At 43.2% G+C, this 27,981-nt stretch overlaps 1 protein-coding gene across 1 annotated transcript in view; it reads right to left on the bottom strand.

Annotated features, from left to right (window-relative positions):
• vwa8 (von Willebrand factor A domain containing 8) overlaps window positions 1-27,981 on the bottom strand; it is a 387,545-nt gene that overhangs the window by 210,418 nt on the left and 149,146 nt on the right. The window contains exons 15-20 of the mRNA XM_067992504.1: window positions 24,308-24,476; window positions 21,464-21,541; window positions 19,412-19,527; window positions 14,394-14,500; window positions 14,176-14,282; window positions 3,795-3,866 (exon numbers count right to left, since the gene is read on the bottom strand). Of these exons, the coding sequence (XP_067848605.1) occupies window positions 3,795-3,866; window positions 14,176-14,282; window positions 14,394-14,500; window positions 19,412-19,527; window positions 21,464-21,541; window positions 24,308-24,476 (649 nt within the window). The remainder of the gene's footprint in view (window positions 1-3,794; window positions 3,867-14,175; window positions 14,283-14,393; window positions 14,501-19,411; window positions 19,528-21,463; window positions 21,542-24,307; window positions 24,477-27,981) is intronic.

The raw sequence follows: 27,981 nt of genomic DNA on the forward strand, positions 1-27,981 counted from the left end.
AGGGGGTAGAAGTTATGCTACAGCTGTACAAAGCCCTGGTTAGACTACACCTGGCGTACTGTGTTCAGTTCTGGGCACCGCACCTTAGGAAGGATATATTGGCCTTGTAGGGAGTGCAGCGTAGATTTACTAGAATGATACCTGGACTCCAAGGGTTTAATTATGAGAAGAGATTACACAAATTAGAGTTGCATTCCTTGGAAATTTGAAGATTAAGGAGTGATTTGATTGAAATTTTCAAGATACTAAGGGGAACTGATAGGGTCGGTAGAGAGAAACTATTTTCGCTGGTTGGGGAGTCTAGGACTGGGGGACATAGCCTTAAAATTAGAGCCAGGACTTTTAGGAGTGAAGTTCGGAAACACTTCTACACGCAAAGGGTGGTAGAAGTTTGGAACTCTCTGGCGGAACATGTTCGAGGGGCTAAATGGCCTACTCCTGATCCTATCTTCCTATGTTTACAGCAATGAAGTACTTTTGAATTGTAGTCACTGTTATAATGTAGGAAAGAAAGGCTTGAAAAGTTGTGGCTTTTTGCACTGAATCAGAGAAGGTTAAGGTGGAATCTAATTGAGGTTTTCAACATTTTGCGAGATTTGAAGAGAGCAAATAGTGCAAGATTGTTTCTGTTGGTTGGAAAATCAGTAACAAGATGGCATAGACTAAAAATGATCACTTGAAGAACGAAGGGGAAGGTTAAAAGAATTATTTTTCACATAGAGGGTCATTAGAACTTACAATGCTTTACCACACGGGACTGTTCAGGCAGAGATTAGAACCATCATTTAAAAGGGAATTGGTTAACAATTTGCAAAGGAAGAATATAAAAGGAAATGGAGAAAAGGAAGGGAAATGGGATTTGAGTTGATAGATCCAGTTGAAGATCTACTACCAGCATAGGCCTGGTCAGCCCAATAATCTCCTTCTGTGCTGTACATTCTATGATTCGAGAAGTATAACTTCGATATTAACCAGTGCTCCACAAACGGAATTACAAATTAAATATAATGACAATTAGGGATGGGAGCTAAAGTCGATTCTCGAAAGGTGCGTGTGCTAAAACAAAAAGCATTAATTCCTTGATGTTGCTGGTGTGAGCTACTTGTGGCTTACTGTGCTCATAATGATTGCTGAATTACGCAAACTTCCAAATCCACCCACATGATTAATGACCGTACTCTGAGTTATTATTTGCTCATTTTCTAAGCTGCATATAGCAACATCACTATTCCCAGCCAGAATGGAGATGATTGCATAATTCCCCTGTCAATCACACCTGGAGACCACACTGCTGTAAGTGACTGGGATTGATTTTAGGCACATAATTTGTATTATTAACTATCCTCCACTCACTGCATTTTGCTGCAGAAATCAACCGACTTTTATCAGGAGAAGTTGCTGCAGTGTATTAATGAGTTCTGTTTGCTGTTGTTCGTGGAGACTCTTTTTAAATAGGCTTTGTAGACTGCTGTTGTACGCTGTTTAAACAGACTCTGTTTGCTGAGTAAATAGACTTTGTTTGCTGTAAAATACACTGTTTGCTGTGAGTCCTGCCGTAAGTCCTGCCCCGCCTTCAACTGATTGGCTGACAATGCAACTCATCGGCTGACACAGTGGTGTCAACAGTCAGACCTGTTAGAAAGTACAAGATTATGAGTACAGCAGCGTGGGAGGGCTGGAGCTTAGGTGTCATAACCAGGCCAACACACCTCAGAGTACTCAACAACACCCAAGCACTTCCACTGCAGGTAGGTAAAGATTCATTTGATTGCTGAATTATTGTGAATTATTCATGGATTAAGGATGCGACTATAGTAAAGTTTTATTCTCCCTTTTCTCCATTCATTCCATGAAGGCAGTGATGTATCCCAGTTTATAGTTTACAGATGGAAGCGGCCTCCAGGCCTAAGGTGCCATTCCTCATTCGTGAACAATTCAGTGAGCATTATAAACTATTCAACCATGGGGAGGGGGTGGGAGGGGGAGGTGGAGAAACACATCCACTCGGGCTCTGACTGAGATCAGCTAAGAAAGCACAGGACAGCGATCCGATTCAATACCGTTCTGGTGCATATGGCTCAGTATGACCCCAAAGAAAATATGAGGTGCAAAATATTCAGGATTTATTTGTATCTTTTAGAAGTGTCAGTAAAATAATCTTGTTAAATACGGATAATTTCATTATACAAGGCTCTACTGCAGTACTGAGAAAGCGCTGCACTATCGGAGGTGCCGTCTTTCAGATGAGGCGTTAAACCGAGGCCCCCTCTGCCCTCTCAGGTGAATGTAAAAGATCTCATAGCATTATTGGAACAAGAGCGGGGAAATCTCCCGGTGTCTTGGCCAACATTTATCCCTCAACCAACATCACTGAAACAGGTTATCTGGTCATTATCACGTTGCTATTTGTGGGATCTTGCTGGGCACAAATTGGCTGTTGCGTTTCCCTACATTATGACAGTGACTTCACTTCAAAAGTACTTCACTGACTGTGCACCAATTTGTGATGTCCTGCGGTTGTGAAAGGCGCTACAAAAATGCAAGTTTTTCCTTGACTTCAATTTCTAATCTGATCGTGTTGGATCTCAGCAATGGGGGACCTAGAGCTGGCCTCAGTGTGTCGGGGCTGAGGAAAGGAAAAAAAAAATCAGCCAGTATTCCAGTATTCCTGTCCCCTCTCCCCCAATTGTTATTCTGCAATGCCTGCTTTCAAGTGGCCATATCATCGTAGACACAGATTTTGGAACAGCTTCTCAACTTAGCAGATCAGCGTGTGCCTGCACAACAGCAGTGTCGAGAAGTACAGGTTCTTTTATTGCAAAGGGCAAAATCCAAACAGATGATCCAGGAGGACTCTGCCCTTAACATTTAAGCTTGGGGCCTCTGAAAGTGTTCTTAAAATCAGAGAGAGTTTTAATCTAGGTCTACAGTCGCGGCAAAAGAACAGCTTGATGTGATTCAGGGCTGCGACTTCTTGGGGCACAGGTTTGGTACTAAACTAGCCGGATTTGCTAAGGCTGGAAAGTACCCATTTTTCAACCAATAAAGGAGGATGAAAGCAATATTTAGAAAAAAAGTAATACTACTGACTTGCGCGGTACTCACTAAGTCCCTGGCACCCTTTTCAAGTTACAGCAATGCAAGGAGGCACTTGAAAATTGTGGTCTCCGACAGGGAGGCAGCCTCCTGCACATGAGGGTTTTGCTACTTTATATCTGGGCTGTCACGTCACGATACACAAGTGTTGGTTGTTTGAGATTTGATCCAGTCAATATGCCGTAACGGTCTTTGAACAAGATGGGTGGCACCTCGAATTTCACAGGTACACCTGGGTTACATTCAGTCTTAAAATAAACAGAAGCCTTCTCTGAATGTGTAATGAGATAGTCACAAAAATAAAGGGGAGGTTTTTTTTTACATGGAGGATGGTTAGAATGTGGGATTCTCTACCAAAAACAATATATATAGGAATGAGCCGGGGAGTGGGAGTAGTCAAGGTGGCTCATGTGGAGGCAAACACCAGCAAAGACCCGAGAATAGTCTGTTTCTGCGCTGCAACATTCTATGATTTCCAACTATGCCTTTTATGGAGAGGCAGTTAAAATACTTTGAAGTTACAGTTATCTGTTAATTTGAAAGTGTGACTAGTCTACTATTCAAAACGTCACATTTTAAATGTCTTGATCCTGAGGTTTTTTGTGTGTGTGTGTGGGGGGGGGGGGGGGGGGAAAGAGAGGGCAGAAGGGGAGAATGCAATTAACTAGAAATTCACTCGTTCCAAAATAAGGGCTCACCTGATTCCCAACCAGAAGAAGATGTTCTCCAAGCAGAAAGTCCTTGAGCATATCCTCCATCACCTCCATGTGCTAAAAAGAGAATAGACATCTTCAGTGAATTTTTTGTTTAAAAACAAATAAGGTTACAACGAACAGAGGGAAGCATAAAACTACCACAGCATCTCCTCTCACATCGGTCAAGGCAAGTTGGACGATGCACTGTTTTATAAGGATGGAAGTGTTACACTAAGCAACGTGCAATGTAATATTCTGCTGTTACAATGCAACTATGTATAATTGGACTTCTCACTGTAAGATTACAAGGAGAAATTGTTAATAGGCAAATCCTTTGGTCAATTACAGCTTAATTGCTTTTGCTGATGGAAGTTTGCAAATTGGCAAGAGTGTAAATTTCTGGCCTCTGATCTGTGGAAACCAGCATGAAATAACTGCCGTACTTTTTTAAAAAAAACTATTAAATCCTTTTGACACTTTGAAGTGCAACTGGCATACACATAAATATATATATACACACATACACAAACAAATCTCCTGTGACACTGCTCGCAAGTCATAGGCCATGCTCTTGAATGGGGGAGGGTGGTGGAATGGTACATTTCTCCAGTGAAAGAACTTGGAGAGATGTCTGCAAGAGGTCTCAGACACTGTAAAATAAAGCTGCAATTTTCTCAGTCCTGTAAAAGCAGGGCTGCACTTGGCTGCTGCATGGACAAGCAGTGCAGGAATTGGGGAGAGCTGACTGAGTCAAATTTTATGAGGCAAGCTTCTCCCCTTCATTAGAACAGACTCCCTGTACATGGAAAACATGCTGAAAGAGTTTGGCCTGCAAGTGACAACATTGAGTGGGCCAGCAACTCGATAGCAACTCTGTAAGCACGGTAGAAGAAACATAGAATCATAGAATGATACAGCACAGAAGGAGGCCATTCGGCCCACCATGCCTATGCTAACTCTTTGAAAGAGCTATCCAATTAGTCCCACTCCTCTGCTCTTTTCCCTGTAGCCCTTCAATTTTTTTCCTTTTTAAGTATTCATCCACTTCCCTTTTGAAAGTTACTGCTAAATCTGCTTCCACCACCATTTCAGGCAATGCATTCCAGATCATCATAACTCGGTGCGTAAAAAACAATTTTCCTTACTTCCACCGTGGCTTTTTTGCCAATTATCTTAAATCTGTGTCCTCTGGTTACCGACCCTCCTGCCAGTGGAAACAGTTTCTACCTATCTATTCGATCAAAACCTCTCATAATTTTGAACACCTCCATCAAATCTCTCCTTAATCTTCTCTGCTCTCAGGAGAACAATCGCAACTTCTCCAGTTTCTCCACATAACTGAAGTCCCTCATCCCTGGTACAGTATGAGGAAACATTATAACTGTCTCGGGCCAGGTAGGAATGGAACTAAGAGAGCACAGTGCTACAGAGAAAGGCCAATGAAGAGCAGTGGAGGAGAGTTAAACAGTATGAAAGGCATTCGAGAAGAGATGGACAGCCATGGCCACAGCCATTCACAGCACACATTGGGGACTTTGACCAGGCCATTCTCAACGTTGGAGGCTGACCAGAAACTGGATTGGACAGACTCAAACAGGAAGTCTTGGGAGAGGTAAACATGTTGTTTTTCTCCAGGGCTGAAATAAGAGGGTGGACTTAAGAGGTGGGCAGGAGAATATTTATGATGAATGAAATGGCGTGATTGGTGCTGGCCCAGTTGGTGATTGAAGGTGGTGAGGTCAAGGTAGCTGCAGATGTGGGTGGGAGAGATTATGTGAGAGTGAGGTTGTGGAAGGAAATGAGAGCAGAAAAATCAAAGTAGATGGGGCAGATGTGAGTTCAGGTGCAGGTTAAAGGCACTGAGCATGATAAGTCACCCAGTGGAAAGGCTAAGTGAGGACACAAGGGTCAAACTTTTGGCAAGGAAAGCACGGAGGGGGCTGTGGAGTCGACAGAATGATAGACAGTGAGGATCTCTCAAGAGAGGGAAAAGCAATGAAGAATGAAGTGTTCATATGAGATTGAAGAGTGTGAGGATAAGCCAAGGTGAGAGTTGAAGATGAGTGCCACACCACCTTCGTCCCAGGGTGGGAGACGTGAAGCCCAGTTGGGGCAATGTTGTCTGGGGAAGGGGGGAAAAAGTAGTTGTGAGCCAAGTATAAAAACTGCCTCTGTCATTGAGTCATTAGATGGCAAATCATTAGATGGACCATTTCATGTAGATGATCACAGTGCCCCATTATAAAAGATTATCAAATAAAATGAGGCACTAATGATTTCAATCAACTGTTATGTCATTTTGAAATAAATTTTAAAAACTTGTATCTATCCTCAGGATGTCCCAAAATACTTGACAATAAGCAATTACTTTTTAGTTACTGTTGTTAGGTAGCAAACACAGCAGCCAAATTGTGCACAGTAAAGTCCTGCAAACAGAAAATGAAATAACGACCCCAAATCATTTTTAGTCGTTGAGGGATAAATGTTGGCCAGAGCACCTGAACTTCCTGCTCTTCTTCAACTAGTGCCATGGGAGCTTTTACATCCACTTATGCAGGCAAACAGAACTTTGGTTTACAGCTCATCCAAAGAAATGGCGCCTCTGACAGCGTGGCACTCCCTCAGTACTGCACTCAGCCTAGATTATGTGCTCAAGTCCAGGAGTGGGGCCTGAACCCATAACCTGACTTACAGGCAAGAGAGAGTGCTACCACTGAGCCAATTTGACACAGATGATATTTTTTGATGATTGATGAGAATTGAAAAGAAATCATCTGAAAAGTTAACACATATGTCTGGCAAGCAAAGGCACCTGGTACATCAGGATGAGCTGTGAAATTCAGGCTTCACATCGAGGCAATGGAACTCCAGGTGCACTGCCAACTACCTCATACGTCTACTAAACTGATGAAGGCTCCTCTTCCTGTCATCTTTCCTACAGAACAGTTTCTAAAAGCACTGCTGTTTCTGTCATCTGTACTCCTTACTAATAAGATAAACTGAGATCCCTCGGTGAACAGAGGTGGAGCTCACAGTGAATAACAACTTTACTTCATCAAGTTAACAAACACACATTAATTGAGCTGATACATCACACTCACGTGTTTTCACGAGGCAACTCAGTAGCTTCACAATGCAGTAGTAAGACATATTAGGAGTTCAATTGGACAAGACATGAAAATGGGCATGGGGATGGCGGTCCGTGATTAACCCGTGCCCGTTCATAGCGCCGCAGGCATCACATTATATTCGTGCTGCCTGCTGATTTTAATAACTGCTGCGTGCAACCAGCGCTACCCATGCTGTTGATTGGCTCACGTATGAGGAGGGGGCTCCAATATGGGGAGTGGACAGCATTACTTAAAGACATGTGGCACCTCTTAAAGGGGAGGTGTATTGTGGCTGCAATTGGAACTGAAGGAAATCTTTACCTTTATCTTTAAGAATGGCAGAAGGAAGCAGAGAGTGTGCACCAAGGTTCTCTGATGTTGCACTGGAGTCCTTGGTATAGGAAGTGGAAAGGAGGTGGGATATTCAATATCCGCAGGGGGCAGGAGACCCTCAAGACATATGATAAGTGGGAGGAGGTCGCAGAGGAGGTGAATGCCAGAGGTATGGCTCCACGTAGCTGGATGCAGTGTTGTAAGAAGTTCAATGATCTGACAAGAGTTGTCAAGGTAAGAGAACAGCTGCACCACTAGCCTCATCAACTGCTGAATTCACACCACCCTTTACCAAGATGGCGCGCTGCACACTTCCCATCGGGTGTGTGCGTGTGCATCGTGGCTGCCAGTTTCAGACCTTAGGCGGGTGCGTAATACCTAAAAAATGGGCGCTAAGCAGCCCAATTTATCCCCCATAGATTTTAAACACTGTATTGACCAAATAAAGTCCTATACTCAGCACTGATTTAGTCACAAATAGTGAGACAGTTAAAAGCTGTAATTCAATCTCAGTTTGTGCTGTGGTCAAAAAGCCACTCAAGTATCACCAGATTCATTGACTGAATAATAGCTTCTTAACTCCCAAGTATCTTTACCACCAATCAACTGTCAAGCAACCTCCCTTTAATCTGACAAAGAATTGCTTCACCAAATCAATAAGAACACGTAAATCATTTAGAAAACAAATGGAACAAATCTTCTCCAGTTTAAATTGTGACTGGAATATATAATAACTCAGCATATCATTCCTATTTTCACAATTTCAACCATTCAAGGACGAGGACAAACATCTTTACCCCCCCCTTACAACACCACACGGGTTAATAGAAATTAACATATTGCAGGAACATGTGTTTCTGTTTTCTAAAAGGTGTGTTATACCTTAGTCTAATTGTTTGTCTAATCTTGCATCAAGTTTATACATGGTGCTTAAACCCAATAGCACACTGTCCCTGGTACAGTAGCCTATGTAACGTAATGAAATAGTCTGAATTGCAATTATTGCTGCACAGGATCTGAAACCGCGACAGTGCTCTGATCAATTTCCAGCCTCGTTTCTTCCAAATTAACGCAGATTAATTAGAGTGGCACAGGTTCAGCTGTTCTTTTTTCATTTTGTGACAGCAATTTATTTTACATTACAATCACATCAATTTGAAGTTGCTCAAGAAAAGCCAAGGCTGAAACCAGACACAAGTACTGACCTCATGACACAGCAGTCATTTAATTTTACCGTTAACAGCACACTGAGAAGTCTCAATGTATTTGTGAGTACCAAAGCAAAAGAAAGGGTCAAGACCAAAAGTCAGTTAGCAGCCCATGAAGCTGTGATTCACTAAATAGGATCACAGTGAAAAATTACTTCATCATATTGTTACCCCAGGCTTTTGGACATTTTTCTATGAACATTTCATTTTGGTACTAATGTAATGATGTTAGAAGTGCTAAAGGATTTATAGGCCTAGTAACAACAGTAGGCACTATCATCCATATACTGTGTTAACACGGCCATATGATATTCTATTATCCACTGTTATTTGAAATGGATTCACATCTCAACTGAGATAATGGAAAGAGAAATGTCAGACGATGCATTAGAAATTCGTCCAATGTCACCAAAAATCATTTTTAAGGCTCAGCTTTCAACCTCTTGTCCACATCACCCTGTTTGACAGATATTTGGTCATCACACACAGGCTCAACTTTCCCATCAGGTTCATGACTTAAATTATTTCATCTGAACTAAGTATTACAGTGATTAAGAAATCATGAAGCCAGACTGCCCCAGCCTCCTTATAGGTTGAGAGGTTCCTGCTTCCCAAGGAATGACCTAAGTCTGGAACAGCAGAACACAATGGGGCAGGAATTGCTTGGAAAATAACGGTGAGCTCAACAGTTGTTAGCGGCGAAATGGAGGAGCAAGGTCCCCTGTTCGCACGTGTAGTGAAATGCGGAAATCCAGAACTTGCTCCACCTGGTTCGCCAGCGATATGACCGCTTTGAATTAAAGGTATATCGCCGGCTGCAATCAGTGAAATCATTGAAAAAGCGCCAACTTGCTCAGCTGAAAAGTAACTATTATCGCCACAAAACAGGTACACTTAAAAATACCAGGTCTAAACTAAGTTTTAGTAGCACTGTAAGTCTTAATGACTGCCAAAGAACTAAAAATTAACTTTTGAAAATGTGGAGTCTCATTAGTCCTTATTTTAAAAGTTTTTGGTCATTTAAAAAAAAAGTTTTTTTAAAAGTAAAACTTTTTTTTTAACTTTTCCCTTCCGTCTCTTTTATTTAATTCAATTATTTCTTACCCTCTCTTTCTTCTGCTGTCTATAATTGTTTTTGCAATGATTTTAATGTTGTACCTTTCACTTCCTGGTTTAACATTCCAAGCCTGCAGTGAGAATGAACGCAGCTTGTCAAAAATGCTGCAATTTCAATTGTTCGACAGGAGAGCTCGAGCCTCTTGTTTCTCTCATGGGTCCCAGCTTCGCTGGAGCTAACACTGGGCTCTTCTCCGCTTCCTATTAGAGGAACTGCACCCAGTAAAGGCCATGGTAAGTTAGTGGGTTAGTATAAATCGATGGGGCAGCGAGCACTGTTGGTTCACCGCTCCGAGCAATTCCTGACATCTAGAGACATAGAAGGTTAATATTTTGGGTGTGTTCCTTTCATCAGGACTCAATCCTCCTGAAGGATACACAGCTGGGAAGTTGGAACTTGTCTTTTCTCTGAACAGACGTTCACTGACCTGCTGTTTTGGTTTTTATTTCAGCTTTCAAGCCGTTGCATTTTATTCTTCAGTGTAATGACATAGATTATGGGCCTACAGTTGCATAAGTTGTATATGATTTGGACAGTGTCAAAAGCGAGAACAGTAAATTTTTTCAAGATGGCTTGATTTAGTAATGGAGAATTAGTTTTTAAGTGCAGCTGCTTTCATCACACTTTCTGCTGGAGAGAAGAAAAAACCTGAAAAAGAAAAGGTTACGTTTCCAAATTTCAAGATGGCGGCCAACTGGGACCTGCCATAATCTTTACAGCTGTATTATCTTGAGATATACAGACGTGTGAAAACGGCACTGTTCACACTTTGCACTGCTGAATAGATCTTCACAGATTCTCAAGTCTGTTGCTATTTTGGAGAATGTTCTACCTGGCAGAAACCAAACACGAAAACAAGAGAGACATTCAAGCACTGGCATCACAAGACTGATTCCTCATGTCAGGGGTCCGAGTTATGGGCAACGACTGAGCTTTTCAGCTTGGAAAGGAGGGGTAATCTCACAGAGGCAGACAAGGTAAAAAATTATGTGGAAAAGGTAAATACAGAGTATTATTTCATATTAAATGATGGGAGTAGTACGGGACACAGGTTTAAACTCGTAATAGGTAACATTAGGACCAATATTAGGAGGTTCTGCTTCACGTAGTGAACACTTGGGAATGGACTTCTGGGTAGAATGGTGGAGGTGAAAATCCTGGAAGCATTTAAGAAACAATTGGATGCTGCAGTGGTGAAGTGTAGGGTTGTTCTGGATGCTGCAGTGGTGAAGTGTAGGGTTGTTCTGGATGCTGCAGTGGTGAAGTGTAGGGTTGTTCTGGATGCTGCAGTGGTGAAGTGTTGGGTTGTTCTGGATGCTGCAGTGGTGAAGTGTAGGGTTGTTCTGGATGCTGCAGTGGTGAAGTGTAGGGTTGTTCTGGATGCTGCAGTGGTGAAGTGTTGGGTTGTTCTGGATGCTGCAGTGGTGAAGTGTTGGGTTGTTCTGGATGCTGCAGTGGTGAAGTGTAGGGTTGTTCTGGATGCTGCAGTGGTGAAGTGTAGGGTTGGATGTATTGAGATGGGCCGAGTGGCCTTCCTCATCTCAAGTATCTTGTGATCTGTAAAAGAAAGCAATCTCTAACAGAAAAAAAGTTTGGAAACCACTTGACTCGAGAGATCAGAAGCTGCTGGTGACTTAAGGAGCAATCCAGGCCAGCACGGCACAGCACAGCACATAGTTAATGCTACTGGCAAGTTGTCTCATTAAGAAGGAGGTCATTTCAAGCTATTGCCGGAGAATCTAGGTTAGCGTTAATAAGGCTAAATAACTCGGAGCATTCTTACTGTTTGTCAGTATCTGATCAATTGCTTTTCTCGACAAAATCTGTTCAGTGCGAAGAAAAAAAATTACGTAAAAAAAAAAACAGGTCAGGCAAATCAAATTTCCAGTAACTGAATTTATCCACACATTTCCTGCTTTTACCAGAAACATTCCAAGTACTCCAACTAATAAGGATTCTTCCTTACTGGCAAAATTTATCAACAGTAATTTCATATTCTGGTCAAATGTCCAAGAGGCCCATAACCTTTAACCTCCAGACTTTGCCCCATCCCACGCACGTTCCTACTGTGCTGGCTATAGCAATATCTCCCTCTCTTATACATCCCATTCCACCTACTATAACCACGTAATCCCCTCCTCTGCAGATTCCATTCTGCCTACTATAGTCGTATGGACCTGCGATAATAATTATGAGCAGCAATATGACGTGCAACAACAGAGTACATTACAACGTAGCTGGGCTTGCAGTCCAGCCCATAACTCTTCCCTCGTGCTGTATCATTTTGGGGAAAAAGGGGAAACAGCTTTGTGCTGTTCTCGGCCAGGAAACACTCAGAGTGGATCTGGGATAAAAGTGGAGGAAGGAGTTCCCAAGCCAGTGTGAGCTGAAATAAAATGCACTTTGGAAATAATTTGAACACTGGAGCAGTCTGAGATGCACTGACGAGCTAATGGGGCAGAATCCTTCAGAACTTAGCAGAAATTAGGAATTCTCATCCCCGTGAAAGTGATGGACAACGTTAATTTTATTTGTTACGAGCCTATGAATCTATGGAACAGACTCCCTAAGGGGACAGTGGAAGCAGCCATTGATTCATTCGTATAGAAATGAGATAGATTTCTTTCAGAAAATAACATTTTGGGATAGGTACATGAGTAATTTGAGCCATGACATGTGGGAAATGGAGCATGTTTGGGAGGAACAGGTGACTTTGGACCTACGGTTTCCAAAACTCTCCACCACTGGGATTTTCCTCACCTCATGTCTGGGTCTGTTGTGGACTGATTGATAGAGATTGATCACTATGATTAGTCAACAACTCCATTATCGTTGTATCATGCGATTACCAGGATGGTAGAAGATGAACTAGATGGACCTTGGCCCTTTTTAGTCTGGGGGTATTGTTTGGGCTAGGTTGTGGTGTAGCCGATAAAGGAATAGGCTGATTAAAGCTACGGGTGCCAGGGATATTGCTAGAAGGTAGATTCACTGTTTGAGGACTGTACTCCAGGTTAATGACTATATTTACCTATACTGCCTGTATAAATCTACACCACCATTCGAAAAAGAAAATCCAGAGGAGGTTAAAGTTAATCACACTGCTACATGACAGGAGTTGTAAAAGGATAGCAATCATGAAACTCTAAAATAGATTGAAACAGAAAATGCTGGAAACAGGCAGATTTGATTCTGAGACATGAAACTTTAACCATACTTTCCTCTCGCCACAGGTGCGGCTGAGTATTTCCAGCATTTTCTGTTATTCCTTCAGAATTCCAGCACCTGCAGTATTTTCTTTGAAAAAAAAAATCCCATTTCATATTCTCAATTATACTTGAGCAGCAGTTCATTCACAGGACAACTGGTTCCATTGTCTCTAACCAAGAGAGTACAAGATGAGTACAAGGGGATTAGCAGGGAGATATAGGGGTAAATTTCATGAACACATCCCCAAACACCAGTTTACAGGGCATAAAAAATGAAAGAATTTGCATTTCTACAGCACCTTCCACAACCTCAGGACTTCAGTTACGTGGATAGACTGGAGAAGCTGGGCTTGTTCCCCTTAGAGCAGAGAAGGTTGAGAGGAGATTTGATAGAGGTGTTCAAAATCATGAAGGGTCCAGACAGAGTAGATGGAGAGAAACTGTTCCCGTTGGCGGAAGGGTCAAGAACCAGAGGACATAGATTTAAGGTGATTTGCTGGCAAAAGAACCAAAGGCAACATGAGGAAAAACTTTTTTACACGGCGAGTGGTTAGGATCTGGAATGCACTGCCTGAGGGGATGGTGGAGGCAGATTCAATCATGGCTTTCAAAAGGGAACTGGATAAGTACTTGAAGGAAAAAATTTGCTGCGGACAGGGTAGGGGAGTGAGACTAGCTGGATCGCTCTTGCAGAGAGCCGGCACGGACTTGATGGGCCGAATGGCCTCCTTCCGTGCTGTAGCCATTCTATGATTCTAATCACTAACTCCGATAATCACAAACCTCCATGTAAAAAATTATTCTCCTGCTCTCTGTCTTAAATCTCTTATACTTAATCTTGCATCTGGATCTCAACCACTGAAAAAGGTATGTTTCTATCTACTCTGTTCCATCCAAAGATTGTCAGCCTTGGCGCAGCGGGTCGCACTCTCGCCTGAGTCAGAAAGTCGTGGGTTAAAGTCCCACTCCAGAGACTTGAGCACAAAATCTAGGCTGACACCCCAGTGCAGTACTGAGGGTGTGCTGCAGAGTCGGAGGCACCATCTTTTGGATGAGACATTAAACCGAGGCCCCGCCTGCCTTCTCAGGTGGACGTAAAAGATCCCACAGCACTATTTCGGAAAAAAGCAGGGGAATTCGCCCCAATGTCCTGGTCAACAATTGACCCTCAATTAACATCACTAAAACAGATTATCTGGTCATTATATCTCATTGCTGCCTGTGGGACCTTGCCGTGTGCAAATTGGCTGCCGCGTTTCCTCAATTACAATAATGACTACACTTCAAAAGTACTTCATTGGCTGTAAAGCGCTTTGGGATGTCCTGAGGTTGTGAAAGGCGCTATATAAATGCAAGTCTTTCTTTTCCCCTCATAATGGCAATCGAATATCTGTAAATCAAAATTACCTGAGTGTTTTCATAAAAGAGAACGTCTGGTACTTTCATCTTTTCATCTGGATTGTACAACGGAACAGAAACTTTCCCAATTGTAAGAATCCCAGACTTTATTTCACCTGTAATTGCAGACGAACCACAAATTTAATACTGTAATATTGCAAGAATTCCAGACAGGGTTGTCATGATTCAACATGGTTTATAAGAAAACACAGTGATCTTGAACTTACATCTGATGTCAGCCCCTTCCTGTTCTTCCACATCATCAGAAGTTGCCTCAATCCCACAATCCTTTAGATTCTTGTGCAAAGCTGATCGGACGAGGTTTGGCAAAAACCTGGAGAAACATATTTGTTTATATTTGTCTTACCCTAATACCTGCTGTGCCAGCCATACTGTACTTGTTTTGAAATCACTCCTCCTAACCATACTATCAGTTGATGGAAACTCTGTAAATTGGAACAATGACGTACAAATGGTTGTGGGGTACTTACCTTGCATAAGAATTTGTATGACTCATACACAAGATTTTACGATACTGTATGGAGCTCAAGGTCAGATCCACCAAGGTCACACCGGTGTTCTTCTCTGACCACTGCCTCCTCCTGGTCGACTATCACCTACAGGACGATCAGAGAGTGGGTGGGGGACATGGAAGCTGAACGTGAAACTGTTGACCTCGGGAAATATTGGGAACTGAAGAGGGATTACAAAGGTTGGAGAACCGTAAAACCCCTCTTTGATTCCCCATTGCACTGGTGGGAAGCCATCAAGGCGAACATCAAGAGGTTCTTCATCCTCAAAGGTGTTCAGAAGGCGAGAGAGAGGCAGAGGGAAACATCCCGACTCCAGAAAAGCATGCAGAATATTCTCCTGCTGCAGTCGATGGGGATCGATGTCGGGGAGGAACTCAGAGAGGTGAAGCACCAGCAAGCCTCGCTTTTTGCCTCCGAGGCCTCCAAGATCATTTTCCGGTCCAGAGTCCGCTCCGTGGAGCAGGACGAGACTTGCTCGCGTTTCTTCTTCCAAAAGGTGCACAGAGAGAGCTCTGTGATCAGCAGCCTAAAGGAAGAGGACGGCTCGGTCACGTCCTCGCAGCCCGACATACTGAGGATCTGCAAATCCTTTTATGCCGGACTGTACGACGCGAAGCCCACAGACAGCGCGGCCTCCCAGTCCTTCTTGTCGTCTATCACGGAGGTTCTAGACGACAGCAAGCGGGAGAGTTTGGATCACCCGCTAACTCTGGACGAACTGACAAAGGCCGTCCGTTCCTTTGAGAAGAGTAGGACTCCCTGAAGCGACGGCTTACCGGTGGAGTTGTACTCGGCTCTGTGGGACTGGATAGGCCCAGACCTGCTGGAAGCGTACAGGAGTATGCTTCTGGCAGGCAGCATGTCAGACTCTATGCAGAAAGGTATCATCACCCTCATCTACAAGCGGAAGGGGGAGAGGGAAGAAATCAAAAATTGGCGATCCATCTCACTACTTAACGTGGACGACAAAATTCTGTCCAAGGTCATCGCCAATCGGGTCAAGTCAGCCCTGGAGGTGGTAATTCACCCCGATCAGACCTGCGCCGTGTCCGGCAGGAAGTTCTCTGATAGCCTGGCACTACTCAGGGATACGATCGCCTACGTACAGGACAGGGGGGTGAACACCTGCCTGATCAGCCTGGACCAGGAGAAGGACTTTGACAGAATATCCCACACGTACATGATGGACGTGCTCTCCAAAATGGGGTTTGGGGAGGGAATCCGCAATTGGATCCAACTGCTCTACACAAACATCAGTAGCGCCGTTTCAATCAATGGGTGGGAATCAGAAAGCTTCCCGATCAAATCTGGAGTCAGGCAGGGCTGTCCTCTCTCCTCCGTCTTGTTCGTGTGTTGCATCGAGCCCTTTGCCGAGTCCATCAGGAGGGATGCGGGCATAAGAGGGGTGACGATCCCAGGCAGCGGAGGCACTAAGGTCAAGGCCTCCCTGTACATGGACGACGTCGCCGTCTTTTGCTCGGATCAGCTGTCGGTCCGCAGATTGATGAACATCTGCGACCAGTTCGAACTGGCCTCAGGGGCCAGGGTAAATCGCACCAAGAGCGAGGCCATGTTCTTTGGAAACTGGACAGATCGATCCTTTGTCCCCTTCACTGTCAGGTCGGATTACCTGAAGGTGCTGGGGATCTGGTTCGGGGGGGCCGGGGCATGCACCAAGAACTGGAAGGAGCGCATTTCCAAGGTGAAGCAGAAACTGGGACTGTGGGATCGACGATCCCTCTCAATCATGGGCAAAAACCTGGTCATCAGGTGCGAGGTGCTCTCGGTGTTGCTGTACTTGGCACAGGTCTGGCTCATACCTTGCTCCTGCGCTGTGACAGTCACCCGAGCCATCTTCCGCTTTACCTGGAGATCAAAAATGGACCATGTCCACGGGATACGATGTACAAATCTCTGGAGAAAGGGGGGAAAGGCCTCATCCTGATAACCACTTTCGTGTACGGCTGCATCAAGCTTTGCGTGGACCCTTGGTACGAAAACACAAAATGTCACTACGTGCTGAGGTTCTACCTATCCCCGGTGTTGCGAAGGATGGGCCTGGCCACGCTGCCACGGAACACTCCGTCCAGTTGGACCGTTCCACCCCACCTGTCCCTCGTCGAAAAGTTTATGCAAAAAAACACTTTCGACCACAAGGCGATCAGTAAGTGATCTGCACGTAACGTCCTAGAGACACTGCAGGAAAAGGAGACGATGGATCCTGTCAGTTGGTTCCCCGAGCAGACTGTCAATGTCATTTGGCAGAACGCCTCATCGCCAGAACTTTCAAACAAGCACCAAGACATGGCTTGGCTGGTGGTGAGAAGGGCCCTTCCTGTCAGATCCTTCATGCACTCCCGGACTCTCAGCACCACCACACACTGTCCCCGAGGAGGCTGCGGTGGAGACGAAACCGTCACCCATCTCCTTCTGGAATGCGCCTTTGCAAAGAAGATCTGAAGAGAGATGCAGTGGTATCTGTCCAGGTTCGTCCCAGGCAGTTCCGTAACACAGGACTCTGTGCTCTACAGGCTGTTCCCGCGGACGCACAACGAGACAGACATCAACTGCTGCTGGAAGACCATTAACTCGGTGAAAGACGCCCTTTGGTCTGCCCGAAACTGCTGGTCTTCCAGTACAAGGAGCTGTCATCGACCAAGTGTTGCAGACTGGCACATTCCAAGGTCCAGGACTACGTGCTCAGGGACGCACTGAGGATGGGTGCAGCCGCTGCAAAGGCTCTGTGGGGAAAGGCAACCGTTTAGAGCCTTCCCGCCATTGTATACCAAGGGGCTGAAATCAGGGAAATCCCACCCCGGGCAGAATGTAAAATTCAAATTGCTGTAATGAACCTGTAATGAATCTGTAATGTACCTGTAATGAATCTGTAATCAATAGATCTGTATTGAGTATAATGCAATGAGACACCCCAGAGTGTCATGAACTGTAATTACGTACAATGTGTTCATTGAACTGTACTTGATGTAACCTGCAAATTGCATAATCTCTATTGTGTACGTTTGGAATGTGATATGACAACTGTATTGTATGTTTTGCTACAAATTTTATGAATAAAGTATATTTTTTGAAAAAAAAAGAATGTGGACGACAGACAGGGAGCCCAGTCTGCAAACAATGCATATCAGGAAATCAGCGGCGAGCTGCACACAGCCTCCCATCCAAATGGATGAGAAGCATGGCTGCCACAGCAAGGCAAACAGTAGCGTGCATTTGTAAAGTCGACCCAAATTTCTGTCTGCAACCTAGATTCCTGATACAAAACAAGTAAGAATCTTTTCATAGAATGATACAGCACAGAAGGAGGCCTTTCAGCCCATCGTGTCTGCGTCGGCTCTTTGAAAGAGCTATCCAATTAGTCCCACTCCCCTGCTATTTCCCCATAGCCCTGCAAATGTATCCTTTTCAAGTATTTATCCAATTCCTTTTAGAAAGTTACTATTGAATCTGCTTCCACCTTCCTTTCAGGCAGCGCATTCAAGATCATAACAATTCACCGCGTAAAAAAAATTCCCCCTCATATACCCCCTGGATTTTTTGCCAATTATCTTAAATCTGTATCGTCTGGTGACTGACTCTCCGCCAGTGGAAACAGTTTCTCCCTATCTGCTCTATCAAATCCCTTCATAATTTTGAACGCCTCTATTAAATCTCCCTTTAACCTTCTCTGCTCTAAGGGGAAAAATCCCAGTTTCTCCAGTCACTCCAAGTAACTGCAGTCCCTTTTGTAATTTTTGGCAGCATAATTAATATAAAGCAATGAAAAGTTGCTTTAAAGGTTGTATTTGTTATAAGACAATTTGCCCAGTTTTACACTGGTCTTCGGAGCAGGAAAAGATCACTGGGCCCAACAAGCGTGCCCCTTCTGAATTGATCTCAAGCTCACTTAACTGCCTTCTCACCATCTTCCTCTATCCCTTTCCTCTGCAGAAACAGATGCAGCTGCCTCTTCAACTCACTTACACTATTCATTTCAACAGCCTTCAAATAGGATAACTATTTATCCTTTGCCTAAAATAGAAGTCTCTCATTCCTAATTTCCTAATTTTTAATGTGTGTCGCCTGATCTTCAAATGCTTCACAACAGTGAACAAATCATCTGGGTTAATCTTTTCAACTCTCTTCGTAATCGTGGCCTGAATTTCCACTGGATTTGCTCGACCTCCTGCTGAATCCAATGCTCGCTGATTTACATTAGCTCTCGCAATGCCTCAAATTTAAAATTCTCATCCTTGTGTTCAAATCCCTCCATGGCCTCGCCGCTCCCTATCTCCCTATACTTAACGTGCAGAAGAATTTGTATGACTCATACACAAGATTTTACCATACTGTATGGGGCTCTGCCCTATCTCTGTAACCTCCTCCAGCCCTACAACATATCAGTTGAATTTTGCCTTACTGCCTGGGCATTCTGCAGAGTGGAACATTGCGCACCCAGGATCCTACCCGATTTCCCCTCCATTTAAATTAACAGGAGTAAATTCAGGCATGCTCCATTCCCTCCCCCTGTATGCGACTCCCTCCCTCCTGCTCAATGTTCCACCCCGTGTTCTGCCCAGGCGGGGCAAACAAAAAAATCTGCCCATCATCTCTTTAGTGAAGCTGAAAATGGGCAATACTGAAACGAGCTCAATAAGCAATTCTAAATCTGGATTTGCCAGATAACAGGCAGAGAGAACTAAACGCCAAGCTACCTGGAGAGACAGGCTTTGTTTACAGCATGGTACAGGCTTTCCTCTGGATAGTGCGCAAACCGGCTGCATATTCGGAGTAACTGGCGTGTGGAGAGTGATGAAGCCAGAGACTGTGCCTGAAAGAAAAAAACAAATGATCCAATATTAGCAGCCACTTCTTTCCTCAAAGGTTTTGAGATTGCTTTAAAATTGAAGAAGACTGCAGGGAAAATATGTTGAAGAACAATTCTGATCTGAGATTACATTGCAATAGCATTCCTGTAAAACATTGACTGCACTTTAAAAGTGAAGTACTTTGGGGCATTCAGAGGACATAAAGAAAGACTTGCATTTATATAGCGCCTTTCACGACCTTAGGACCCAAAGTGTTTTACAGCCAATTAAGTACTTTTTTGAAGTGTAGTCACTGCTGTAATGTAGGGAACACGACAGCCAATTTGTGCACAGCAAGGTCCCACAAACAGTAATGAGATAATGACCAGATAATCTGTATTAGTGATGTTGGTTGAGGGATCAATATTGGCCCAGGACACTGGAAGAACTCCCCTGCTCTTCTATGAATAGTACCGTGAGATCTTTTCCATCCGTCTGAGGGCAGACAGGGCCTCGGTTTAACGTCTCACCCGAAAGACTGCCCCTAGCTGTCAGCCTAGATTTTGTGCTCAAATCTCTGGAGTAGGACTTGAACCCACAACCTTCTGATTCAGAGGCGAGAGCACTAAAACTGAGCCATGACTGACATGATAAGCTGCTTTGTAAATAAAGTCCTTTCTTTATCCATGTTCCGAAACGCAGTACTTTCTCACTTTTCTGAGGCGATTGATCTCTACTTCATCTCCTGATCTTTTAATTGTTGCAACCAAATGCTCTGGAAACAATCCAGCTTGAGAAGTTATCTATTCGCTCTAGTCAGACAAAGAATCCCTTCAGACGTGAACTCCTTTCCTTTGGAAAACTGTGAACGATGGATGAACACACATCGCTCAAACTTGAAAGAACTCCTGGAAGCTTAGGAACATACGAAAAGAAGGGCGAGAAAAGATCATCAGGCCCATCCAGACTGCCCACCCAATCAACGGTACCACCTCATACACTGTTCATCCACCCCCTAACCACACTATCTCCTGCGAGATGCAGAAAAACTGCTGCTAATTCAGGTAGAAATCTGGGAAATTCCTCTTTCCCTCAGGCAAACTGTCAGGAGACGACACTAGCCCATCACAATTAACGAGCAGCTTATCCCCCATTACTAGGAGTTTTCTTGATTCTCATGAACTTGTCAAGTTCTCTTTCAAAAGGACTCTACGCTCACCAGACGTATCAGCAAAAGAAAAAGGCTTGGAAGAAGAGTTTGGGACAAGAGTGGTTTGGAGGTTTGTATCTTTGCCTCCTTTTAAGGTGTTACTGATCCTCTGGCTCCTTCCTACAGCTGATCCTTCAAAATACGGATAGATTTATAATTCCCTGCCTTTTCCTGTGGTTACTAATATTAATTGAAGAAATGCATTTACATGACTGTGGTCTATTAAGTACAGTTTTGTTGGCTATTACCAGCAATATAATTTGTTACCCACCAAATTATCACCAATTCAGTGCACACTGAAATTACCTTTCTTTAAATCAGTATGAAAATACTCACTACAAGGATTGGCTCTACCCCGAAGTAATCACTACTTAAGCGCAGGGAAAGAACATTACTTTGACTGAGGTGTGCAAATTCTTGCCATTCATTTTATGGCTTCTCTCCAGCCAAGAGGTTAGGAAGATGATCTGGTTTCCCCTACCTCTGCCAATGTCAGGCTAATTGTCCCTCTCACTTTCCCTCCCTCTGGCGAGACCAGCTTCGGCTCATTACCTTTTCTCTGCCATCGCAGCTGAGATTGGGATTCTACCACGCTGGAAATCGTGGGTGAGAACCCACATCCGTTCAAGTATTCTGCGTGAAGACCTGCATCCTAAACGTTGTATCATGAACTTGCACAGATTCTCAGTCACAGACATCTTCTTACATCTTGTTCTACGTGTGTGATTTTGTGGCAAAGTTTAACTTACTGTAGGGTCGCTGGTCTGCCGAAGCTTATGAGTGAAACGCAACAATTGTGCGACAGCATCTTTCGGGACACGTGGAATCTGCAGGGTCAAGAAAATACAACATGTACCAACAATTTTCCAAACAGGAAATAACTTACTAATTCTTCTTCTGTTATTTCTATCACTTCCATTTGAATGCTATAACTAATTACAACTGAAATGCTAACTCCAGCTCTAATCTATTTGTCTATATATATATATACACACACACACACACACACACACACACACATATATTATGTGTGAAAAACCATGGCCCTGACATTGCTCAGTGAGTTCTGCCGGTCTCCTGCTGTGAGAGGCACAATGTAAATTCACATTCTTTCTTCTTTCTATAAAACTTGCTACATCCTCCAAGGAGCCTTGGGTGTCTGGTCAGGCCCTTACAGTACAGTACAGCAGCAGCATCGCTAAGCGGCAAAACCACTTTGTACTGATGCTGAATGTCGCGGATGCACAGCAGAGCACATCCAATTCCGAGGAGATGACATGACTGCTGGTGTGGAGGGAGTATTGGGGGCCATGTTTCTTAGTTGCAACATGGCTGACTGGGACAGACTCAGTGGAGCAGCTAATCTTTTGCTGCCCGTCGTTTTTGTACGTTCGCCTTCCATCACCAATCCTTCCCCCGGAAAGGAAGAGCGTACCTGTGAGCAGCCTCTTCCCACAGCACCTTGTCTGAGGTTGAAACTCAGTGGTGGACAAACCGATATTTTGTCTCATTTTGGGGCAATGCTGAGGGGCCACTGATTTACAGTGACTGAATAAATCAAACTTCTTTTTTATAACATGAGATTTTCCCTGGTGTTTTGGGGAATCTGAGATTCCATCCATCAATTTTTGACATCTTAAAATGTCAAGCTGGCTAAATCAAATTTGAAATGATAGTTTTGTATTTCTGTGCTGTTCAACATCAGTCAAAGCAAGATCAGAACTAATGTCCATTAAAAAAAAATCATTTAACATCGCGTTCATGCTCCATAGGCTTAGCATCAGTGTGAAGCTGAAACACCTTCCCAATGCAAATCAAGAGTGAAGGTCCGCACTGACTCCAAAGTGAAGCAGAGTGAGGCGAGCTCTTCCTAGGAGTCTCACTCCGCTTTACACCGGTGTCAAGTTGGGTCCTAACTCTGGATTCAAGCTGAGAAGCATCCTGATGATGGGAGACTCAAGATGGTGGGTCTCCATGAAAGTAAAAAGACCACATCTTCCATATCACAAAGCCTTCTTACTCCCACCTCAGCAACAATACCCGCCTCTACCCTTACCGCAGCTTCTCTGCTGCAGAAACCGCCTTTGTCATGTCCACGTTCAACATTCTCTTTATTGGCCTTCCATCAACCATTCCCAATAAACTCCAACTTGTTGAAAACTCTGCTGCATGTATCCTGTCCCATAATAAGTCCTGCTTGTCAATCACCCCAGTCCTAACTGACCTATACTGGCTCCCCATCCGTGAACACCTCAAGTTGAATATCCTCATCTTTAAATCCCTCAGTGGCCTTGCCCCATTCTATCTCTGCAACCTTCTCCAATATCCTCCTGATTTCTCCACTCCTCTAACTCGAATCTCTTGGTGCTTATTTCCCTTCTTTCATCCCACCATTGTCAGCAAAGCCTTCAGCTATCTGGGTCCTAACTCTTTGGAATCACCTTCCTAAATTTCACCACGTCTCTCCTCCTTCAAAAACCTCAAAACCCATTTCTAGGACCAAGCATTTATCCATCCATCCTCATCTCTCCTTTCCTGGCTCAGCGTCAGTTTTTATATGCCTCTGTGAAGTTCCTTGGGGCTTTTATTTTACATTAAAAGCGCTGTATAAAAGATAGAACTTGCATTTATATAGCGTCTTTCATGTCATCCCAAAGCACTTTACAACAAATGACGTACTTTTTGAAGTGTTGTCACTATTGTAACACAGGAAAACCCAGCTGCCAATTTGTGCACAGCAAGGTCCCACAAACAGCAATCAGATAAATGACCAGATAATCTGTTTTCTTGATGTTCTTGATTGAGGGATAAATATTAGTCAGGACAGGTAACTAAGCTTGCAAGATGAAAAGGTCCTACCATGTATTTTTAAGTAAAATTAAATCTGTGACTGATGTGAAAAGGTCACTATTTCTTACAGGAGCTCAAGACAAATTTCAAATATATATATGTAAGCAAAATTCCTGTTACATTGCTCAAACCAAACTGTTGTTTCATAAGGTCAGAAACATTATACCATGTAGATTGGGTGTGTGTCCCTTTAAGGCTACAAAGGCTAATTGCTGTTAAGTAAACACTGAGTGAGTTCATACAGATGTCAACTGAAACTGCAGATATAGTGGTTCTGGAGTTATCCTTTATTTCTTCATACTTTTCTTTGAAGTGTGACACTGAAAGTTGAAGGCAATAGAGAAGTATGACGGACATGTAATGCACACTAGACATGCTGTTTATATTATATTAATAGACAGATATGGGTGGCGACACTTAAAACTAACCAAGATTCTGATTGAAGTCCTTTACAAAGTTTGATGAAAAGATCTGAAGAAGAGTACAGTGCTTGGGCAGGGTTTTGGGGTGTGGAAGCCCAGGGGCCTTGGGTTTGGAAGTATTGATGAGGTAGATGGGATTGCTGGTTTCTGATTGATAGTTTCTCCTACCTACCCATATTTGGGCAAATCAGCATAGTTCGCTTAACAGAATCTGGCTATTTTAGCCCATAGAAAAACATGAAATACAAAAGCACAAAGCACACAGCAACACCATGAATTAACTGCAGCAAAAGCCGGGTTCTGAGCCCAGGCAATCCTCACCATTCCAGTAATGACATTAACTTCTTCTTTCATGGAGAGCGGCCGTACACTCTGGAACAGGAACATAGTTAGCAGCTCCGACCCCAGCCATTGTTGAGTGTTACTTCCCACCACGGGAGGCTCAGCCAAGGCTAGAATCCTGAAGGATGGATGGATGGGGTAGATCATTCTGTAAGCACAAAGGTAACAATCAATGAAGCAATATCAGATTCAGTCAAGTGAAAAACACAAGTTTTAAACTTTGTTCATGTGAGCTGCAAATACAGTTCCAAAACAATATAGTAAAACAATCCGCAGTGACTTAAATTAGAGCCCTTTCCAGAGTTAGTTTTCACAGCCTAGCCCAGCTCGATTTTAGAAGTCTAACCTGGTTTGTGCCAGGTGTTTGAGTTTTAGCTCAACATGAAGTTTCAGGCCAGACCAACCCTGCTCAACCCTATCCATTAGACACAAATGAGATTTAGAACAGTCTCAGTAAGTTTAAAAGCAAAGGTCAAAGCCAAACTTATGAAAAAGACTTCATACTTCATATAGAAATTAAGAGCTCACCATTCGAACTGGGGACATCAAATGACACTAACCCTTTAAGATGTCAGACTTGCCTCAGTGGTACTACAACGTCTCTGAGTGGGAAGGCTGTGGGTTCAAACCCCACTCCAGAGACTTGAGCACATGATCTAGGCTGACACTTCATTGCGATACCTCAGTACTGAGGGAGTGCTGGAAAGTACTGTATTTTGGATAAGATATTAAACTGAGGCCTGGTCTGCTCCCTCAAGTAGAAAAATGACCCCTTGGCACTTTTCAAAGAAGAGCTGGGGAGTTTTTCCAGTGTCCTGTCCAATATTAACCTCTCAACCTACATCACTGAAACTGGACTTTTATCTTATGGCTGTTTGTGGGAACTTGCTGTGTGGGAAGAAGTGTTTAGTCATGGTATTACGGCCATCATGGTGTGGAGCAAGCTTGATGGACCACCTGGTCTTTTCCTGCCTGTCAATTCCGTATGTTCGTAAACTTTATCTGAAGGTTTTGAATTTTTTGTTGAGTTATTCTTCAAAAAATTTTGAAAAGAAAACTAAGCAGAAACTACTAGAAGCTGAAGTAAAATATTCAGCAAAACAGATGACTAAATAGTACTGAAGCATTCTGGAAAACTAGGTACACTGCACATGCATGGACACAGGCTGAATAAGCAGCTTCACAGCTCTCAGTAACTTGAAGCTCAGGCATTTGGGAGAGGCTTCAACTAAGATCTTTAATAAAGACAGTCAATGGATAAATTTAAATTTATTTTGTTTATTTTTGACATTAGAAATTTCAGTTACTGAGAATAAAACCATAAAGATAATTTTCTCAAAAGCACTGGAAAAGTGGGCAGCGTGAGTAGAAAAGCCACGAAAAAGGCAGGGTCCTTGGTTTTGTAATTAGGAGCATACAATACAAAAACAACTTATACAAGACATGAGTCAGGTCGAAGTTAAGAGTATTGTGTAGAGATTTGTGAAGACCCTTATCAGAAGACTATAAAAGTAATGGAAAAGATGCACAACAGATTCACTCGGATGTCATCTGGGATGGCAAGTTGCAGCTATGAAGGCAGACTTGAGAAGTTAGGGTTTTGTTCACTAGAACCAAGAAAGTTAAGGGGTGGCCAGAATAATGAAGGGTTATACTAAGGTAAACGATGATAGATTGTTTTCTCTGGTCGGTGAGAGCGCGCGGATTTGAAGTATTCACACAAAAGAATTCTAGGGGTGGTTGGAAAAATGCCTTTACACAGATGCTAGTTAGAATGTGGAATTCTCTGTCACAAATGTATTTGAAACACAGCCTAGGAATTCTTTTAAAAGGAGATTAGCTCGTTGCTTGATACAGAGGTGTATTAAAGGTTATGGGGAGTGCACAGGAGAGTGGGTTTACAGTAGTCGGCTCATGTGGAGAAAACACTGGCACAGACTTAATGGGTTGAAAAGTCCATTTCTGTGCTGGAACATTCTATGATAATCAAAAGACACATCAAAATGTACAATTAAAAAAAATCCATAACAAAAATAAAAATCCTAATAGTTCTCAGATCCACCTCACTTTTGAAAATGAGGGCACATTTTAATACATTTTTCTGTTTTTAGAAAAAAGATGCTAAATAATAAGAATAATTATTTATGAAACATTTATTAAAGAGGCTTTATTATTTAGAAAAACATGGCAGTATCATAACTCGAATGCTTTCTTGATGTCTGCGAGACAGATGGGGCTATTATCTCTGGTCTCCTGCTGAGTAGTGGGACTCTCTGGGTTACAGGCATAGTACAGCAACACTAGCAAAACAAAAAATTAGATTATCTCTGCAAGATGAAGGTCATATTAAGCCTCTCTTTAAAAATACGCTGCTCTCTTAAGTCCTATCAACATCCTGTCTTCCTGTCAGAACTCTATGTTCCTCAGCCTCTGCCATTGTCCCTCCCAGCCTCTTGGTCTGGTGAGCTTGCAGAGTACTGCAAGTGGTAACAAAAGTGAGTTTTATTTTCTTTAAACAACGCATTCACATCTCTCCACTGAGACAGGGCTTCAGTCCTCGTTCAACCAATGCGAGAGCACCAACTAAGGAGCGGCAGGCTACCTCTGGAGTTTCCTTGTTATGTGGTTTGATGGTATACTTCAGAATTCCTTCAGCATGCTGCCGTGGGAATTTCAGCTGGAGCTGATTTAAAGGTCATGTCCAAGAACACATGCATTCAAATCCATTGCTATTCAATGGCTTTGTTTTTAAAACAACAAATATATACTTTTTATGCTTGTAGGATGAGGCCCTATATACAGTAGGGTTAGAGAACACTGCATGATTGATATGGTTCCTGTAAGGACAACTAGCTCTTACAGGCAGAGTGTTCCAATTGTATTTCCTCTTTGTGTGACAGGCTTCGCTTGTATGCAAAGCACAGGGGCAGTATTAAATAACAAAATAAATTAACTTGATATTTTCAAAGGCTGAAAATATTGGAAGAACTGTATCAAAAAAATAAACAAATGAATTTGAAAGGTTTGAAATAGGTGAAAGAAAAGCAATTCATTTTGTTGAAGTTATTTGGGAGCAACCAATAAAATTGGAAAACAGGAACACACACGGAACAGGGAGTTGACTATTTAAACAGTGGCTTTGAGAAGGAGGAGAAGTTCAGGCCTTTATTATTTACTCTGTTAGTACAAACACACTGAAACAAGCACATGGGTAAGAAATTGGCTGGTGCGTAAAAAACAGCAGGTACTTGTTAAAGGACTTAGGTCAGGGTAAGGGGCATAGTACTGATTGGAGTGCCCCAGCAATTAGTGTTAGGACACTACTATTTCTAATTTACACCAATAATTTCAGAAAGCCAATGCAAACTGGTTACGTTTGCAGAGGATACAAAACTTGAAAAGCGGCAGTAGAATCAGAGCAGGCAGCGCAGGAATTCCAGAATGAGTTGGGCAAAATATGGAAGTGGGCAGAACAATGGCAGATGAAATTTAATGCAGAGAAGTGTAAAGAACTGCACGAGGGTGGGGGGGGGGGTAGAATTGGGCAACGCACATACTGTATGAATGTTGTTGAAATAGCTACGGATGAAGTTGAAAAAGATCTTGGGGATCCCAATAGCAATCAACAAAGCCAACAGAATGTTGAGCTAGAT

Source organism: Heptranchias perlo, chromosome 11 (genome assembly GCF_035084215.1).
Source record: "Heptranchias perlo isolate sHepPer1 chromosome 11, sHepPer1.hap1, whole genome shotgun sequence".
Classification (NCBI taxonomy): Eukaryota; Metazoa; Chordata; class Chondrichthyes; order Hexanchiformes; family Hexanchidae; genus Heptranchias; species Heptranchias perlo.